The following is a 20,156-nucleotide window of genomic DNA, read 5'->3' on the forward strand; positions in this document are numbered from 1 at the left end:
GACCGGCCGCGCCTCGCTCCTCCCGCCGCGGGGCTCTGGGCCGCGGGCGGCCGCTGTGAGCTCAGAGTCCGCCGAGGATCGTGCCTGCCGGCGCCCCTAGGTGCCCGCGGGGACGGCACAGGTGAGCCGGGGTCGTAGCGCCTTGGTCCCGAGGACCGGTCGGGCTCCGCGGCCGGCAGTGCTCCCCGGGGATCCCGCCTCGGCCCCCGCACCGAGGCGGCCGCGGCGCCTCCCCATGCTGCTCGGGGCTTCCTGGCCGTGCGCGTCCCGGGCGGCCGCTGCGCAGAGCGAGGGCGACGACGAGGAGCCGCGCGGGCGGCGGGGCGGGGCGGCGGTCGCGGCCGCCGGCGCGGACGAGGACATGGACGAGTCGTCGCTGCTGGACCTGCTGGAGTGCTCGGTGTGCCTGGAGCGCCTGGACACCACCGCCAAGGTGCTGCCGTGCCAGCACACCTTCTGCCGCCGCTGCCTGGAGAGCATCGTGTGCTCGCGCCGCGAGCTGCGCTGCCCCGAGTGCCGCATCCTAGTCGGCTGCGGCGTGGACGAGCTGCCCGCCAACATCCTGCTCGTGCGCTTGCTGGACGGCATCCGACAGCGGCCTCGCGCCGGCGCCAGCCCGGGCGGCAGCCCGCCCGCGCGCCCCGGCCCCAGCCCGGGGGGAGCCTCCGCGCTCGCGGGCGGCGCCGGTAGTGCGGCGGGCAGCGCCCCCGGCTCCCCGGTGTTCCTCGCCTCCGCCGCGGGCAGCGCCGCCGCCAGCCTGCGGGAGCTGACGACCAGCAGGAGCTCCACGGCGGCAAAGGTGGGTACCTGCTTCGCGGTGTGGCGCCAGGGGATGTGTGTGTGTGTGCGCGCGGTGTGGGGAGTGTGCGGGCGGGCGGGGGAGAGGTGGCCCTACACTGCCCCTGGCTGCTTTCTCTGACTTGCCCCCCTATGTGTGTGTAACCCCTCAAGTCCCACTTGCCAACTCTTGAACTCAGTGTCTCCTTCATCGTCCTCTCTCGCTGGTAAACTTAACTGCGTATCGTCTGTCCGTCCTCCTGTCCTCCTCTTCTGGAATCCCTCTTCCCAGTACCTGCACTTGCTTTGTTGAAGCAAGTGATCCCAGAGCACCTGGTTCCTGTCCTAAGCTTGTTAACATCCCATTCTCCTACGGTGTGGACACCTGGCCTCTCTGCCTCTGCTTCCTTAACTTTGCCCTCCTTTCTCAGAAATGCCCTTCTTCCCCCTAACACTGGACCTGCACACATCCTCTACCTGGCCTGCCTGAACTGAAGTTAGCTCTTAGTGTTTGTAGGCTTCTGATTGCTGCAAAGACCTTGGGCTTCCTACCTTGTGCCAGGCAAGGGAGGGTTGAGCAGAGGGACACCTGTGATTGGGGGGCTGGAAGAATGCAAATTACGGATACCCTTTAATGGGAAGGAAGAAGTTAATCCGGAAACTGGTGGAATGTTTGACCCAGTCCACCTTGGGTTTGGTCTGAGAGGAAGCCTTGCTTCTCTCCTGGCTCTTCAAGTGCATTAGTGCCACATATGGGTCATCATTTGAGGTGTTTTTGGTTCAGCTGCATTATACAGCAACCACATTTCTGTTTTAGTGGAAAGACCTAATCTTGAGGATTTCAGTGATTTGGTTGCAGATGCTACTTAGAATGCATCATTTCATATCCTCTGCCACCTTGGAACTGTTACTAAGGGGAAGAGAAGCCTATGGTGCTGATTTAAGTGACAAAAATGTGCTCATGTTTTAGATCTTGTTTAAATGTAGAAATGTTTATTTAAAAAAGCAAAATACAGTTTTTATTTGAATTGTTAGGTAACTGTTGATCTATTGCAATTATCATTAATTTTAGGAAACACAACCATGTTCCTCTACTTTTGATGAATTAAGGAGCTGGTGGAGCATAACTCATTTAAATAATCCTTTCAATGTGTATAAAACTGAGATACTGGGGAAATTTTGCCATTTGAATTACTCAATTCCATAATTATTCAATTGTAGTTTTTTTTAATTACTGAATTACGGTACTGCCATATCTTGGGGTAAGGAACTTAAGCACTTCAGTGTAGAGCTATAGAGTTAAATGTCACTCTTTGCCAAACTGGGTGATCCTGTGGATCAGAAAGATTGGACTCAAGAATAGTTAAGGTCACTGATGAAGAGGAATTATATAGTTTTCCTTTGGTTTTAATTGTGATTAAATCCAGTTGTAAGTGTTGATGCTACAGATTTTTAAACTTTTTCTCCTGTCCTTACTGTTTTAATCTAAGATATTATGAAGGGCTTTATTCACAAAAGAAGCAGTTTATCTCCTCCTGCTTGGAAAACTCAGTGATATCTGGAATGATGCTTTAGTAGCACGAAGGCATTTTGATGATCACATGTTTATAGATAACTTCCCACTTCATCTTCTGTGAACTGTGTTTGGTCAGGAGATAGGGTGTCACCTGTGCTACAAGAAGCTGCATAGCTCTGAGGCAGCTCCTGGAGCTGTGGACATCTGTAGCATTAAAAAAATTGTCTGAGGGGTTGAACTTTATATATAGTAATGATACTTAGTAACAGGGTATTAATTGTTATTGATGGACATTAGGGTTATTAGTTGGCTTTCTTAACAGACATGTGTAACTATTGGACTATGTTTATCACTTTCTATGCTTTAGGGAACATATTTTCTTCTTTTTTGTGGTGTTAACTAGGTATGACTCTCAATCATTTCTTCATAGGACTTACAAGGACTAAGTTATGGCATTATGGAGAATCTGAATTATATGCAATCAATGATCATTTTCAGAGAGGAAAAAGTAGTGGGTGTGAGGATTATAGTATCACTTAGTTTTTTATTGATTGATTTTTAATAGTCAGTGAGGGTTTACTTGGGTGACCAGTTGTCCTGCATGCTATGCTTTTGCTACCGTTCAGGGTAATAGCACATTGGACCAAGTGCATCGCCAGGAATGAGGTGGGAATATTTCAATAATGAAGTATAGAAACCCTGTTTGACAGGCAGAGGCTTCAGCTGAAAAGCACTTCCAAATAGGCTTTCTGTACTGTTCATTGAAATTGCTTTTCTCCTGATAGCAAAGCTGAATTCTGGATAGTGCTGCATGTTGTTTAAAAGATAGGTACCCATTATCATTCAGCAAATACCATGTGTGTCTTAATAGCAGGTGGTTATAAATGACATGGTTCCCTATTTTCCCAATGAGAAGTTCGTCAAACCTTCTTTTGAGCCAACTGGGATAGGTAAACGTTTTAGGTATTAAGATACAACCTCCTTTGATTTTTTTATTAATTTAGTTATAGTTCGACTTGGGGGATGCAGAAATTCCTGTTTGGTTCCACTTGCATTTCATAAAGTAGTTTTTTCCAAACTATTTACTTGTATCTTTTTCATCAGGGTTTTGGTCACCATCAGAGTCATTGAGAATCTTCTAACTACTCAGCTTTGCCTTCATTGGGCCATTAGAGATGAGACATGTTTTGAACCAGTTAATGATGTTGTCTCTGTAAAGTTTGTACCAAGTTACAGATACCCACCACCTAAGGTTAGGACTGTTGATTTCTTCATTAGCCTTTTGGCAAATTTTTGTCATCATGTGTTGCTTCTTAAGGGGAGCTTTAAAAAGTCCTGCCTAACAGTCCTGTTTTAAGAGTATTTAATAACATTGTCAAATGTGTGCTTAGCTTTGTAGTCTAACTTGATTTTCCTTTTGTCTTTACAGTTTTGCAAGGTGACCCCTTTAGTTCCCCCAACTAATACTGATTGGGGTGTTTCAGGACAACATGTCTTTCTTATATACTTTTTTAAAATTTTATACATTTTTTACATTATTTTTCATTTTTGCACAATGTATGCATTTTCATCTTGGTTATAGTCCCCATACAATTCCCACCCGTCTGATTTTGATCTTATGCCCTCCTGCCCCCCTCCCCACAGTGTGTCTCTGGATTGTATTTGCTTGTTGCAATTTGCAGCAATATGGATGGAGCTGGAAGGAATCATGCTCAGCAAAATAAGCTAGAAAGAAAAAGAAAAATACTGGATGGTCTCACTCATAGCAGGGATTTAGAAAACCTAAATAAGGGACCAGGAAAAAAACCTAATTATAATAAAGTAAAGACAACATGTCTTTTTAAAAAGCATTTTGTGGCTCCTAATCGAGTGTTTCAAGACTACTTTTAAGATATGCTTTACTCAAATATCTGGCAGTTCCATTTTTTTCTCGAATGATAAAAACAATCCCTTGCCTTATATTGGGCACATACAGGATTTACTATGTACTTGCGCTATGCCAGGCACCATTTTAGGTGAGTGGGCATGGATTTTCTTTTTGGAGTTGACTATAACTGATTGGAAGCCATTCTGCTCTCTGTACTCAGGAGATGCCTTTGGGCACTGTATTGGTGTTACTCTAGAACTCTGTGAAGGACATTGTCACAAATTAAAGAACTATAGAAAGCTTGGATAATGTTTTTAATGGCAAAACTCATGGCTTTAGAGCTTAATTAGTTTGTCTATATTGTCTATCTGAAGGTACTTTGGGATGCATCTATCACAATGTTTCTAATATACTGGAAATCTCTTGTGTGTTCAGGTATTGTGCCTGGATCCCGTAATAGAAAAAAATAAAACAAATTGGATATGCATATAAATATTCAATATTTTGTTTTGTAAAAAGATATCTTAGTCTTTGTTCACCATATTTTGGATGTAGAGATGATGGCTTATTTTTTTTTAAGATTTATTTATTTTATTTATACAAGCACTGGGTATAGTCAGAAGTGCGGGAGGATGAGAGAATTCACCAGAGCCAGAGCGGGGAACAGAACAAGCAGACTGATGAAATACACTGCTGAGGGGAGCAGCGGGCGTGGCAGGAGAGGTCTGCGCGCCATGTGGGACCCTCGCCTGGCGGCCGGGGATCGAACCGGCGCTGCAGAGGCTGCCGGCAGCTTCGCAGCCCAGCGCTCAACCGCTGTGCCACCAGGGGAGGCCGGATGTCTTATTTTTTGAGTTCCAAATTGCTTTTCTAACTTAGACTACAACCACAATTGATGATTTTCATTCTGTTTCTTTCACACAGAGTGAGAACTAAAAGACTTTCAAAGAATTCCGAGTGGGACATCTTCTATATTTTAAACAACCCTCTCAATGTTATTTTTTTTTGTTGTTGTTGCCAAATTTGACAATTTTAAAGCAGTCTGTTTTTGATGAGTTTTTGTTAGGCAGTCACCATGGTTTCTCAAGGAGTAACTTTTACACTCATACTTCTTTGGTTTACATAGTATTTAATTAAAATTTATATTTTCCATTAGAAATACATTTGTGTAAACATTTTTGGGAATCAGAACAATGAATTTCTGGTACCATAGACCTTCCTAAGCATGATGGACAGGCTGGACAGTGACCAGTCATGAGGCAGGGTGCCTAAGGCCCTCTAAAGGGGGAAATGGAGTATTGGTTAGTCCAGGTGGTCACCTGGCTAGAGGCTGGTTCCAAGAATTCTATATAGTACTAGTAAGCAAGTAAATGTGTTCTTTAGTTATTGACAGTTGAGCAGCTTATGCTTGAGATTTTCTGTTTAACAATTTTAGAGTGCCTGCCCAGTGTTGGGCACTTTGACATATATCACCTCATGAAAAGTTGATCAGAAGATTCCTCAAAAAATTCAAAATAGAAATTTCATGCAATCCAGTTATCCCACTTTTGGTTACTCACCCAAAGAATACAAAACCGTTAATTTGAAGCTATACATATACCCCTATGTTCATTGCATTATTATACACAATACCCAGGAGCTGAAAATAATCCACGTGCCCATTGACAGATAATTTGATAAGAAACTATGAAGCTGTGATATAATTTACACAAATTATATCACACAAATGTTATTACAAATTATGTCACACAAATTAAATCACAAAAACACACAATGAAATACCCAGTTATTAAAAAAAATGAAATCCCATCATTTGCAACAACATAAATGAATCTAGAGGATATTATGCTTAGTGACATGAGTCAAATAAAGATAGACAAGCACTTTATTGTTTCATGTGGCACATAAAGAAACTAAGCAAATAAATGAATGACATAAAACATAATTAAACTTTTAGACTATGAAGTGAAATTTGGGGTTAACAGAAGGGAATGGGGAAGAGGGTCGATGAGTTGGGTAAAAGGGGCCAATTAAATAGTGAGGGATAGAATTGGACTTTAAGTGGTGAACATTGTGTGGTATATGCACTGTGAGGCATACCTGAAACATAATGTAATGTTCCTTAGCTAAAAATTAAAAAAAAAAAAGTTCACCCTAAGCCTTCAAGGTGGGGGTGTCATTATTCTTTGAGACCCAGAGAGGTTGCTCTGTGGGTTGAAGGCAAGGTCAGAGGGCTCGGAAGAGAGTGGGTCAGGATCTGTACTCAGCTTCCATTTCGCTGCCCTTTCCAGTCCTCTCTGTTGTGTGGTGGTCATTTTGCTCTTGGATCTTGAATGTAACAAAGATTCCAGAGAAGGCCCAGAGGCTGGGGGGCCTCACATGAAGACAGCTCATAGGATAACAGACAACTGGTTGACTTATGGTAACCCTGATGACAAGGGGAAGACATCACTCTTGGTGACGTGACAGATGAGTCACAGTGAAGTCCTTTTTCAGAAGGCTCCTAAATATTGAATCAGCACCTTTGAGACAATCTTGATTTGTGTATCACTTTGTGCACAGCTAGTGATTAAAGCTCACTGAATGGCTGGTCTTTTCTGAGTACCTACTGTGTGTCAGGGGGTGAATCAAGTGATTTAAGTGAATCTCATCTATTTTTCATTGTACTTCAGAAGGGTAACTAGAAAACACTGATGAGGAAACTGAGGCTCCAAGGCTTCTTGGCTCATGGGTACACAATTAATAGGGGTATACTTGAAAGATGAACTTTGGACTGACTGGCTGGGTGGCTTTATGAGTAAAGAGTCCTCTCACTCTATAACAAACCTAGCTGATTGGAGACCAGGGTCCCAGAGGTGGGCAGAATGACCCTTATATCTGCTCTGCCGTGTGTTGCAGGTGCTCTGCTGGTGGGAGGCTGCTGTTTTGCAACCCCTTTGAGTTCCATGGGGCATTGGCAGGAACAGTGTAGAGCATTGTGGTCCTAGGGAAAGAGCCTCACATCAGCTACGGCTTTGGAGACGAGTTGCAGGCAGCCCTGTGGTTGGTGCACTTAAAGTCTGCATAGGCTGAGTTGGCTAACAGGATGCCTATGTTCTGTCTTCAGGGTTCTGCTCTGCTGCTACATTGGTCTCACCCTCAGCCCACACACTGGGTCTCAGGATAGATGCTGTAGCCTCAGGCATCGAGTCCTATGCACTACACAGAAGCAGAAAAAAGGAGATTTCTTCCACTGTGTTCCCTCTCTGAGCTGGCGAGCAAACTGTGGCTTGGTCACCCCCATACCTCGCCCCTCACACCTTAGAGGCCTGTGTTGATTCCCAGGCTGCTGCTTGAACCAGCTTCAGCTTGGCCAGGGCTTGGGACACAGAGTTGTTTCCCATCCTGCTGCAGTCCCACCACCTCCCCTGAACATGCTGCAGCCCGGATCCCTGGGCGCTAGAATATCACGAAGGAAGGAAGACAAGGGCTGAGCCTCAGTGGGTGGCCAGGAGCGGTGCAGGGTTGGGAGTCGCGAATTCCTCAGTTGCTTGCCATGTGTTCTTGGAAAATAGTTCCGTTTTTACGAGGCTTCTCCCACTGAGTGAGGGATACTCTCTGATATCCTGAATAAACGAGATGATGTTTGTGCCGTGCTGAGCACAGTGTCTGTCACTAATACACAAGTCTCAAAAGTCTTGTTCAACAATGAAGCACGCTTCACAGGGCCTGCCTTACTACCAGTGCTTCATTTAAATAGTATCTTAAATGAAGGGTATGTGTGTGTTGAGTGTGATGCCATACTTGGACCTTTAGATTCAGAGTGGGCTGTGACAGTGACTGGATTGCTGAGCATTAACCCAGGCCAAGTGCTTGCATCTGAGCCTTACATAGTTTCAAAACAGTGGGGCAAAAAGTCCAAGCCATAATCTTTTTTTAAAAAGGGAGCAGGGGCAAGTAATCTTGCCCGGTTGCATGTACAGCTGGTTGGCAAGCTCTCCTAAAACAAAGCATACCTCCTTCCTTTGTGGACACAATAGTTTGTCCACACAATTCGCTAGATGATCCTGCTCAGTGTGGTTGAGCTGAGCCAAATTATGTCCAATTGTTCCTTCATTCTTATTTCTAACAGCCCCCTTGCTTGCTGGAGTATGGAAAGATTGGGTTTCAATTATGCAGTTGTTTCAAGTGTGTATTTAATCTCTATTTTTCACAGTTAGCATGCTTTTTCTTTATATACATTTCTGAAATAAAACATGAGCAAGGATTTAGTTAGGGGGAATGTTCTTTATAGCACCCCTTGAAGAGGCCAGTGCCAGTTTTTATCTCATTTGTCTTGCTTGGGAGATCTTCAAATTTGATGAATTAGAAATGCATGCTTGATGTATATCCTGGTGGAATTTTAATTAGCCTTAAAAGAATAGGGTATCGAACTGAAGGTGTTGGCAGTGGTGAATGGTTAAAAACTTTACCCTTACACCGTAGTGAAGGGCTCCCTTTTCTTGGTTAGTGGGCTTAGAATAAAGGAGTGCATATATTAGTAGCACAGTTTGGATTCTGCTCACAGATTGCTGCCTGCCTTCTTTAACCCTGACTTCGGCTCTGATGGAGTATGGATATTTGGAGATGCAGGGGTCCTTTGGGAGACTAGAAGGAGCATCTGAGAGGAGTTGCTTGGTCAGTTACTCTTGCCTGCCACATATGTTTACACTATTAACTGATATAATGGTTATCTGTGAACATGATGATATTACAATGTTTGCATTTCTGCTTAATGCAAAATTTGTGTAATGCTCACATGAATTTATATGAGTTTAAATAAATTTCCACAAGAATTCAGGTCAATAGAAGTATTGAGAGCCTTTGTAAACGTGCTGGCACCAGGGGTGAATGTGAATGTTCCGGAGCTGAGAGGGCCCAGACATGAAAGCAAGTTGTCAGCAGTGCTCTGAGCAGGGCAGGCACCAGGCCAGCCAGAGGGTCATCTCACAGGGAGGCTGTAACACAGTTGTTCCAGAAATAGCATATGGATGTGTTTCTGTCTCCTACTTCTCTGAACACATATTTGAGTACTTACTGTGTACCAGGGCACTACACTGAGTACCCAGGGGTATTTGGGATAAAAGTTATACTTGTCTCTAGAAAGTGGCATCAAAATTTGCTTGCCATCTCACTGGCAAAGGAAGCACCAAGCGACTTTTGGAGTCAGCATTAAAGTCCTAGCAACAGCTACTGTGCTTTCCTTGACTCGAGCCTTTTTTTTTTTCCACACCAAAACTGAAGCACTGCTACCTTATCCTTACATATTTTTTAGAAATTTCTGTAACAAATAAATATTGTTTATGATAAAATGAAGTCCTTAACTCTATAATTATACTACATATTCTGCATAACTTAAAAGTTGTGCCTGTTTTCCCTTCCCAAGCATGACTACAGGTAATCAAAGCCAAATGCATTTGTGCAAGATGAAGCAGGTAGAGAGAATCCAGAATGGTGTGGGCATGCAGACTGTGATAGATTGACATCATCTTAAGACAGGTGAGCAATGAGACTTGCCTTTATCTAAAAGTTCATGATGCCTGGGAGTTAATTTTGTCACTAGCAATGACTGAAAGATCAGCCCTCCTCTAAAGAAAGGACAGTTCTTATTCTGCATGGTAGCACTTGTTTTGTGCCTCTGAGACTGCATTTGTGTTGTTTACCAGTTAAAATTTGCCTGTTAACTTTCTTCTTTATTAGTTAAAAATTATGATTCCTATGACTTTGGGAAACTACCTGGTGCCACCAGTGGACAGACTGAGCTTTGGCATATGCTCCATGATATCATTTTTCCTGGAGTGAAGTTGTTACTTCCCAACATTTCAGCTGAGGTGACGGACCTTGGATTCTAAGCACTCCTGGCCTGCAGCCTGCTGCTGGTTGGGAACACACCTGACAAACTGCCATAGCCTGCTCGCCCATGATCGCAGCTCTCCAGTCAGCCTGTCACTGAAGGAAATGCCCTCTTTCCCTGCCACGCTGCCTGTAGCTTTGTGGCTAAGGGCCCAGCTAATGGGAGGTATTTGTTCTGTGTGATTTGCATTTATAAGCCAGTGAAGGCTGTTTGTCTCAAATACAGCTGCTCTAAAAAAGCAAGATCCTTACCCGAAGTGCCCAAAGAGAGATGAATGGATCTGGAAAAGGTGGTATTTATGCTATGGAATATGTGCTTTATTATAAAAACTATAGAATACTATTTAGCTACATAAAAAAATATAAACATTCATTATTTGTCACAAAATGAATAAAACCAGAGGGGATTATATAGGCTAATTAAGTCAGAAAGAGAAAGATAAAAATTGAATGATTTCACTTCTATGTGGAATATAGAGAAAACAAACAAAGGGTCAGATAAAACCAAACTAAAAACAAACCAACCCTAGAAGTCTGACTGTAGAATTGAGGCTGCCAGACAGGGCCTGTGAACCATGTTGGAGGAGTATGGCTGCATTGGTGATGGGTGTGATGTGGTAGCATACACCTAAGGGTGTGTCCTGTACCGCTAAGTCATATACAGTGTTGCAGATCAGTATCACCTCAGTAAGAAAAGAAAGCAGAGTAATTTATTGACGAGAGATAATAACTCATAAAATGTCTACATTGCCCACCTAACTGAGATGAGGAAGTTGGGGTGAGAGAACAGAGTCAGCAGAGGCTCCATGTAAAACCAGGTGGGTCTCCCTCCCAGGTCCTCCCAAGTAGTGCTGGCACCCTTCCTGAAGGCCTCAGAAGGAGGTGCTGGGACTCCCCTCCATCCCCAGATTAGCCACTATCTTTTGTTTGTCCTTTGTGAGCCATAATGCTGCTTAGGGTTCCCTTACATGCTGAGGCTTTTCTATTTTTCTCAAACATCAGCCATTTCTTGTATTTTTAAATGTATGTGTTATAAGAAATAGAATTTTCTTGTGAAATAGGGTTGATAGTCATTCTAGCACTTCCTCTGTGTCCCTAAACTAATCAGTGCTTGAACTGTAATCACTTACCACCCATGTGGCACTTTGCCATGAATGCTTTGGTTGCCATCAAGACCCCTTTTCACTCCAACCCCAGGCTCTCCACCTGGGGTTGTTATAAACTGAACAACCCAGAAGATACCCAGGCAGCCAGCCTATGAGGGTGCCCTGGTTACTCTGTGTGCCTCTTCACTCTGGAGCAGGGGCAGGTTGGGGCTCATTTTCTCATGGCTGGTATTTGGCCTTCCCTGAGAAGTCGCTGGGCCTTGCCTTGAGTAAAGGAACTCTGGGTTTGTCAGCAGATGTGGGAAAGGTGGCTGTCACTTGGGGAAGTGTTCACTCTAAGTGGAAAAAATTCTGTCAGTGCAGGAATTCTTAAGGATAGCAGTTTTCAAGGTGACAATTGTCATGTTGACATTTGCAGCTAGGGGGGTGTTAACTGGTGTGTCTGGGACCTGGGAGGTGGCATTCTGGCTGCTATAGTGTGATCTGGCACAGGAGACAAAGGGGGAGTGCCTGAGGGTGCTGCTGTTTCCAGTGAGGACTCTGGGAACCGTGTGTGATAGTCTCCCAGGTGGTGCCTGGCTGTGTGCTTTAATGTTTGTGTTTAATAATCCCTTCTGCTGATGTCAAGCAGTGCATTAAAAAAAAAAAATGATGGCAGTTACATGAAGTTTCATTTGGATACAACTTTAAATAAAAAGTGAGGGAGTCAGTTTAAAGAAACTTATTAAGTAAACATTGTGAAGCTGAGTTCTGATGACTGTAGTTTGGATAAAATTTGCTTGAGGTCATAGAGTAAACAGACTTGGTTTTCTCGGTGGGTCCTGACATTTGCCACCCGCTCTTGCTTCCTTTTTGTTGGAGATGCTGGGCTCTGGGCTGAGCTCAGGATTTATGAGCTGGAGAGTGTTGGATGAGGTGAATGTGAGAAACAGGGGCAGCATTTTATGTTTAGAAGCCAACTTTTTGAAAAATAGCTTTTTTTTTGATTTTTCAACCCAAAGAGCAAGTATGAGAAACTTAACCTTTGGAAATTGATTTGGGATGAAAATATAAATGGAGCAGGAGGGGTGAGGAACAACATGTATCTTGAATTCTTGTGTTTGCTGTGCTCGGGAATCCAATCTGTGACCAATTGCAGCTCATGGTATTGCCCGCCACAGAGGTCTTCACACCCATCTGAAGTTGTCAGGCACCAGGCTAGTCTCTGAACTTAGCAAGGTACAGCCACAGCAGAGAAATGATGCAAGATCCCAAGTGAAGAGATGGGCAGGGGGCAAAAGAAATGGTCTCAGACAAATGCTTTGGGGGATGGGGCATGAGGCAGCTGCAATCTGGGGTGGCCAGGGTCCAGTGCTCATCTCACAACCATGAGCTCCACACACTGCTTCCTGGTGGAAGGAACCCAGAGGGTTCTCTGTCATGGCAGGGCTGTCTGTTTAAGCTGGAACAGAATGCTGAGCTGTAGGGTCTTACCTGGTTTTGACGTCTTCTGAGGTTTGGGGTCATTTTTGACTTTCCATCATTAGTGATGTCTGTGCCACCAAGTTTTATCATTGGAACATGATAACTGTTGGAAGAAATAGTTTACTCCTTCCTTTCTGGTTCTAAGACAGCATCAAGGACAGCCCTCTATCTCCACAGTTCCCTCCTGGCCACTCCCTGCCAGGCCACTCCCTGCCAGATTACCTGTGCATGAGGGCCTGGCATTGTCCTAAAATGGCATGGGCTCAGTGTGTGCTTAGCCAGAGATCTCAGCCTGAGCCCAGGGCAGGCCACGTCTCCCCAGGAGTTTTGTTGTGGCCTCTTAAGAGTCGCAAGACGTTGGCCTGCAGCCTCCCCTCCCAGACTTTCAGGAATTGGGGTGCTGTCCATTCCAAGCCTCCTATGTTTCATGGTCTCCACTGCCAAAGAATTAATTCACTTCCTGCAGTTCTGCTGGATGCTCTCCAGAGAATCTTCCCAGAGCACTTTCAGTTCCTATGCCCTCACTGTTACTGGAGCAGCTCTGCAGCACCAGCCCTCCTCATCAGTGAGTTCCTCGTCACTCTGCTGCTCCCCTTCCTGGTCTTCCTCTTCCTTCCCCTCCCACTGTCCTCTCCTAACACCCATCCCCTCAACCCTCCACCCCCTTCTCAGTCCTGTTAGTAAACTTCCAGTAGTTACCTGTTTTCCTGTCTCATCTTCTAACCTAGCGGCCTCTTAGGCTTCCTTCTAAGCAATGACTCTTGTTTTCCTCCAATACAATTATTGTAACAGATTCCTTCCCTTCCTGTCTGTATTCCTTTTTTCCCTTTAGGTGACCCTGGAGTGAGTCAGGAACCTGGTTTCTCTTTGTCCTAGAGGTTCCTGGAAAAAAAGGCCAGAATTCCTGTTTCTTGAAATTGCAACCACCATCAGTGCAGTTGCTTTTGAGAGAGATCTGTTAGAAGGAAATAAATACAGGGAGATGGCACTGCACTCTGTCCACGAGCACATCAGCAGATTTCGGGCACTTTCATGGGCTCTATTGGATTTACGGCTGACGAGCAGCCTTGCAGCATGTCCCCGGGGCCTGATGAGTGGTCACGCAGTGTGCTGTGTGCACAGCAAAGAAACGCTGTGTCTGTGTGTGCTTATCATTTTCCATCAGCTGCTTGGTCAAGATCTGATAAGAAAGATCTTACCACAATCACACTTGAATCAATTATCTTATAGTATTAAATGGAATCTGAAGCATAGGCCTGAAAATGTCCCCCAAAAAGATGTCTCATCAGTTATTCAAGAGGGCCAGAACACATTACCGTACCAAGCTCTTTCAAAAGTGATTTTGAAGTGATTGTCCATCAAGTCCTTTCTATTTATATCTTACAACTTCTAGAGCTTAGTATATTTGGTTTAGTAATTTTAGTTTCTTTTATAATCATGCAAGAGTTAATCAGTTGCTGGTTCTACCCTAGTGGCGCAGGCGGTTGAGCACAGCGCTGTGAAGCTGTCTGCAGCCTCTGCAGCGCTGGTTCAATCCCAGCCAGCCAGCGAGGGTCCCATATGGCTCGGCAGACCTCTCCTGTCATGTCCGCTGCTCCCCTCAGCAGTGTATTTCATTAGTCTACCTGTTCTGCTCTGTCTCTGGTGAATCTTCTCACCCTCCCACGCATCTGGCCTGTACCCTGGTTCTTGTATAAATAAATAAATAAATAAATAAATCTTTTAAAAAAATGAGTTAATCAGTTGCTTAGGTAAGATGTCCCATCATTTGAGACTGACGCTTTTCTTTTTTACTAAGTAATTAACACATTTCAGTATATGTTAATATATTTGTGTATGCATATACATTGATATATAGAAAACATACGTATTTTCAATCTTTATAAATTATGCATTTATAGTTATTAATGTTATTAATTTGATTGACAAGTCGTTCCTTTGAATGAAACTTTGGGTACTGGCTGATTTCTGCTGATCCCTAGCCCCTGGCAGTATAATCGTATAATGAAAAAGGTCATGTAGGTGGTGACTTTGACAATCAGGCTAAGGGAAGGTCTCCTTTATTCTGTGTGGTCTGCCTAGTCCTAGCCGGGTCCTGGTCTCTTGCTATGTGTTGTCACTGAGGATGGATCCTGTCTCTGCCACCTGCTTGCTGTGAGACTCAGGAAAATAGAGAGCCCATTTCCTCAGCTGTAAGTGCACCCATGCAGAGCACATGGTGGACAGGCAGGGCTGTGTACATGGCTTCTGGGGGGTCAGGGCACCATTAATGTCAGTGTGGTTGCTCTGTCAGAACTTACTAGAAAACTAGACAGCTCCTTAAAATACAGTCTTTTTGGTTAGGTGCCACGGCTCAAACCATGTATAGATTTCTGCATGTGTAGGCTGGTACTTTTGAAGAATGAAAGAAGGCTAGAGTAATGGACTCTGGGGATTGTGATTGCTGATGAGGGCCATTTTGATGAGTAACTGAGCACATTAGACCACAGTGAAATAGTCCATGATGCATAATTAAAGATGGCATTAGTCAGGCAAAGCCCAGAGCACTTAAAAATGTGAAAAGGATAATTTCTAATACTGAAAAGTACATTCATGACTTCAGCAGAGCATAATGTGGTGTATTTGAATCAGAGTTACTAAGGCTTGGTTGTAGACAGATTGCTTGTTTGGTGGGACAGCTGGTGTCCTTTTACTTTTCAAATATTTGTAGTGATAGCAACCATGGTTAAAAAAAGTATTTTAGGTGAATTAACAGCTTGTAGAGCAGTTCCGGCTGGTGGTTTTACCAAAAATAAGTTATATTTCTTGTTCTTCATGGAGCAGGTGGAGTCCAGGGGAGCTTGGGGGTCTGAGTTCCTATTTGCACCAGGGGAGCTTGGGGGTCTGAGTTCCCATTTGCACTTTCCAGTTTCCAAATCCAGGTTCCTTCTCTTCCTTCTTTCACTCATTTCTTCATCCTTCTAGCTGGAAGCTTTGGTGGAGTACCTGTGTAGGACAGGCACCTTTCCAGGGTTCTGGGGAGAGAGCAGACATTGGAGCAGAGAGCTGCCCATGGAGCTCAGGCCTGTGAATGAAAACATGGGGTAGGTGACCAGCAGCGGCCGTCCTTTACAGAGAACTGGCACCCACCTTGTGCACACCTGACATTATTCAGACGTCTCTAGGCAGACACTTGCTACATTCTCTGCCTAGCTGGGACTGCTCTCCAGAAAACCCTTTGGCTCTGAGCTAAGAAGTCTCTGGCTTGGCTTGAGTCCTTCACTCCACTTAATCAAGAGTCAAGTGACTGGCAGACAACTTTAGTTATTAATAACGCTGCTATTAATATTCATATTGACAGTCATTTGCACTTCTAAACCTCTTTTCATCTCAAAGGTTACCACAGTATTTCTTAAACCACAGATGGATGGTTTCAAAGGAAGGCACAGGGAGGGCTCTTGCCCAGAGTGAGGGTGGCCAACTTGCCAGGATAGAGAGGAGAAACCATGGGAAGTGCTGTTAAGGTGGCCTGTACCTATCTTTCTATCTTTCTAGATATGTCCTCAGGGCCTCTGTTGCTGTCATATGTGGCCTGATGGGAGGAAGGCTGCACATCGCATCACAGATGTCCACGTGGCCCCCGTGTGCTGGCATGGATTTACATGCTGGTGACTTTGCAAAGAGCCTGATAAAGCCCTAGCTCAGAGCTTACATTTGTCAGTGTCATGGGGTTGCTCTCAAGAGACTGTGAATAAAATACTCAGATACAATGAAGATGTTTTGCAATGCATGCACTTTAATACTCTAATTGGATTTAATTTAGATTTAAAAAAATCAGAATTCTCTTTGCAGGCTGTAGATGATATTTTTATCCTTTTGGAAGACTAATATCCATTAAACTTCTGCAGCTGTGTGCCTTTATTAACCCACTGGATCTTGACTTGGATTGCATGTTGATATCCTCTGGGGAACCTTGCCACACACTGAAGTGTGGACCCAGCCCAGAGGTTCCTGATGTGATTGGTCCGTGAAGCCTGGCATGGCTTGTCAAGGGTGCCCCGATGATGCTAATGCCAAATTTGAGCAGTAGTAGTTTAAACAAGACAAGGCCTGAAAAGTTGATTGAGAAGAGGAAAGTTCCTGGGAGCCCACTCAAAACTTGGAGAGAAGTGAGATCCTGAGAACAAAGATCTGGAGGATGCTGCCAGATCTGTGCCTGGAAGGATGAGCAGAACCTGGTCTCATGAGGAGGGAGGAAGAGTGTGTTCCAATAGAGGGAACAGCAAGCACAGAGGCCTAGAGTTCTCAGGTGCTTGGAGCAAACATGCAACTGAAAGGAGCAAACATGCAACTCGAGATAAGGTCTGATAAGATGATGACAGATGGTGCAGCACCTACTAGGGATTTTGATTTTTTTTTCTAAGATTTATTTTATACAAGAACCGAGGTACAGGCCAGATGTGTGGGAGGGTGAGAGGATTCACCAGAGACAGAGTGAACAGAACAGGCAGACTGACAAAATACACTGCTGAGGGGAGTAGCGGGCGAGATAGGAGAGGTCTGCCATGCCGTGTGAGTTCTTGCCGGCTGGCCGGGATCTAACCTGCGCTGCAGAGGCTGCAGACAGCTTCACAGTGTGGCGCTTAACCGCCTGCACCACCAGGTAGGCCCAGGAATTTTGATCTTTTACCTAGTGGCACTTGAGCCATTTTATTTAGGAGCATGGCACTATCCTGCTCATTAATTCAGTTAAAAATAATTCCTTAGAAAAAAAAACAATTCCATGTGAAAATGGTGAATTCAATTCATTAATTCATTTAGGAACTATGATTGCCCCCATTTTACAGATGAGGAAAGTAAGGCCCAGAGAACCTGAGTCACTTGTTAAGAAGGTGGGTGGCGGAGGTTGACACCTGGCCAATGTGAACCTAGGCTGATTTTGTTCTGGCCTCCTCATTTTTTTATAGGATTGGGGCTATGAATCTCATTTCACATAGCAGGAACCCAGGGTATGAACTGGAGGTAGAATTCAGTTCCTGTTGCTTCAGTCAGTGTTTACATTGTTTATTCCTTGCCTTAAAATAGTTTGTGCTGTTTGTTGCCAAAGATGCAAGTAAGTAGGGGGATTTTATAGGTGCACATAAAGAGCATATATAAAAAGAGGACCTGGTGGGGGAAGTATGGGGGAAGGAAGATTCTACCTTTTACATTGCTGAGATGATAATGAAGGCTGGCTCTGCTTTGGGAACTCAGTGCAGGCAAGACTTTGTCATTGCATGGAAACCATTGTGACATGGGATGTACTTGCCCTGTATTTGAGGAGGTGGAGTCTGTGGATTCTTGTTTATGTTTGAAGAGTTCTCAGTTCACATGGTGAACTGTATGGAAAATATGTGCATATTGACCCAGGATACGCTAGATTTTCTTATGTAGTTAGTCTCTCCTGCCATCTGAGTCTCCTTCCCTTTGGTTTGAGTATTAAAATCAGGTCCAGATGTTTGTGGCGCTCCACATTTGTGACCATGGCGACAGATTGAATACAAAAATATCTCCCCACACCTACATTTACATGTCTCATGTAAAACCATTTGCATAAAGTTAATGGATAAACATGTATTTAAATAGTCTTTGAAGGTTTGAATTTTTAATTTTTCAATATGAAGCTGCACTGTCTCTGGGAACAAATGTGAGCCACATTTGTAATTTAAAATGTTTTAGTAGCTACATTACAAAAGGTAAAAATCAACAAATGAAATTAGTTTTAATAATATATTTTATTTAACCCACTGTGTCAAAAATATTAGCATGTAAGCATTAATCATTATAGAAATTATTAGTGATGATTAATATCTTGCATTCTGTTTTCCTGGTGTAGTCTGAAACCTGGTGTATTAGTACATCTTCATTCCCACTTCCATACCATGTCAAACCACGAGACTTAGTGGATAGAATACTCGAGCTACTATAATAAAGGTTCTGGGGATAACATAGTTTTTATGACTGACAGATTTTTATCCACATCATGTATTTTCAGAAGGCTTATTAGACAACAACAGGAACTTTCTTTGGATTTCTGAATTGTCATTGTGATAGAATCTGCAAACAGCTTTAGGAATTTTGGGTTTGAACTTAATGTAATAATAGCCTGAAGGGGTTATAAAAGGCATGCTGAGATATTGCTTTGAAACCCAAAATGAGCACATTTCTCATACCCAGCTGATTATTTAAATTTCCCAACAGGAAGTTATTACTTCTCTGACAAGTCTCCTCATCAGCAATCTCTTTTCAGTGGTCTTTGATAGGGAGTCTTTTTTTCTCTCTCCAGACCCTTTCTTGGGAGGGAATGAAACTTAGTTTCTGGATTTAATCCTTTGTAGGAAGAGTGCTCAGTGTCCAAGAAGTAAATGATTATAAAGCCATCACCTGCCAGGTTGTCCATTTTCTGAGGTGACAGGCAGAATCATAAGGGGAGGTGGATAGTTCCCCCTTCTTTGTCATCTTATTACATCGTTATGGTTTTGAGGAACGTGTGTAGGAGTGCCCTGGTGCATATGTCAGATCTTTCATGCAATGCTTTTGTTAGCTAATGTGCACAATTCATTGAGTAAGTAATTCTAAGCTTATATCTCAAGTGAAGAGGAATTGTTCTAGGACCTGATGTGTCTATTACAGCATTTAGAACAAAAACTAGTTCAAAAGAAACAGTGGAATTTGAACATTCACAACATGGAAATTGAATTTTTGCTTTTTATTATTTACATTGTGTATTAATCAGATTTATATCTAAGGCATTCTCTTTAAATGGGATTATTAATGGAGATCATTTAATTGGAAATCCTATTACTAGGTTTTGGTTGGACTGAGTGAGAATGGGCAGACACCTGGGTGTCCCCTAGTGTCCTCTTGAGGCCGGTGGGTGAATGCTTGTCTCTGTCTCTGACACAGCCACCTCTCAGTGCTGCATTGAATCAAAGTGACTCATCTTGTCTTTCAAACTTGAGTAAAGACTCAGCACACGTTCCCTTCCTCAGCTGGAGATCTTGGAAACCCTGTTTACAGTTTCAGACTCTGAGATGGCACCTTTTCTGGGAAAGGTAACACCTGAATGTGAGGTCACTGATCTAATGGGGTAGCTGAGTTTGAACCCTTTTGGAAGCAGGTTTTGGTGGGTAAATATGAACTTTATCAGCTTTTGTTTGAAAGTCTGTTCCCAGCAGAGTGTATGTAGTGTTGGGGAAAATATTTCACTAGAACAGAACAAATGGTGGTGAAAACCTGTGCACAATGGTGTTGACACTCAGTCCTGCCTGTGAGTAAGGCCAGATGAGCATTTCCCTTTCTGACAAAAGAAATTAGATCCATCCTTGATGGTAATGTGGACATTTAAGGAGTAACTGATAATCCATTAAAGAGAAAAAGCTGAAATTATATTTTTCTCTACTTTCTTAGTGAAATTTTTAATTCATATTTTTGTTGAGAGTTGGAAAGGCAATTATGCTAATTTTGCCTAAAATTTGGACACAGATTATACTGAGCAGGGAATTATGAGGATATTAAAAGGACAGAAAATTTATTG

At 43.7% G+C, this 20,156-nt stretch overlaps 1 protein-coding gene across 1 annotated transcript in view; it reads left to right on the top strand.

Moving 5' to 3' along the window:
* Window positions 1-235: 235 nt before the first annotated feature.
* The window catches only part of SH3RF3 (SH3 domain containing ring finger 3), a gene marked incomplete at its 5' end in the record, with an annotated part of 391,834 nt that continues 371,913 nt past the window's right edge, over window positions 236-20,156 (top strand). Inside the window, one exon of the mRNA XM_084235093.1 lies at window positions 236-799. Within this exon, the coding sequence (XP_084091219.1) occupies window positions 236-799 (564 nt within the window). The remainder of the gene's footprint in view (window positions 800-20,156) is intronic.

Source organism: Talpa europaea (genome assembly GCF_964194135.1).
Source record: "Talpa europaea genome assembly, chromosome: 6".
NCBI lineage: Eukaryota > Metazoa > Chordata > Mammalia > Eulipotyphla > Talpidae > Talpa > Talpa europaea.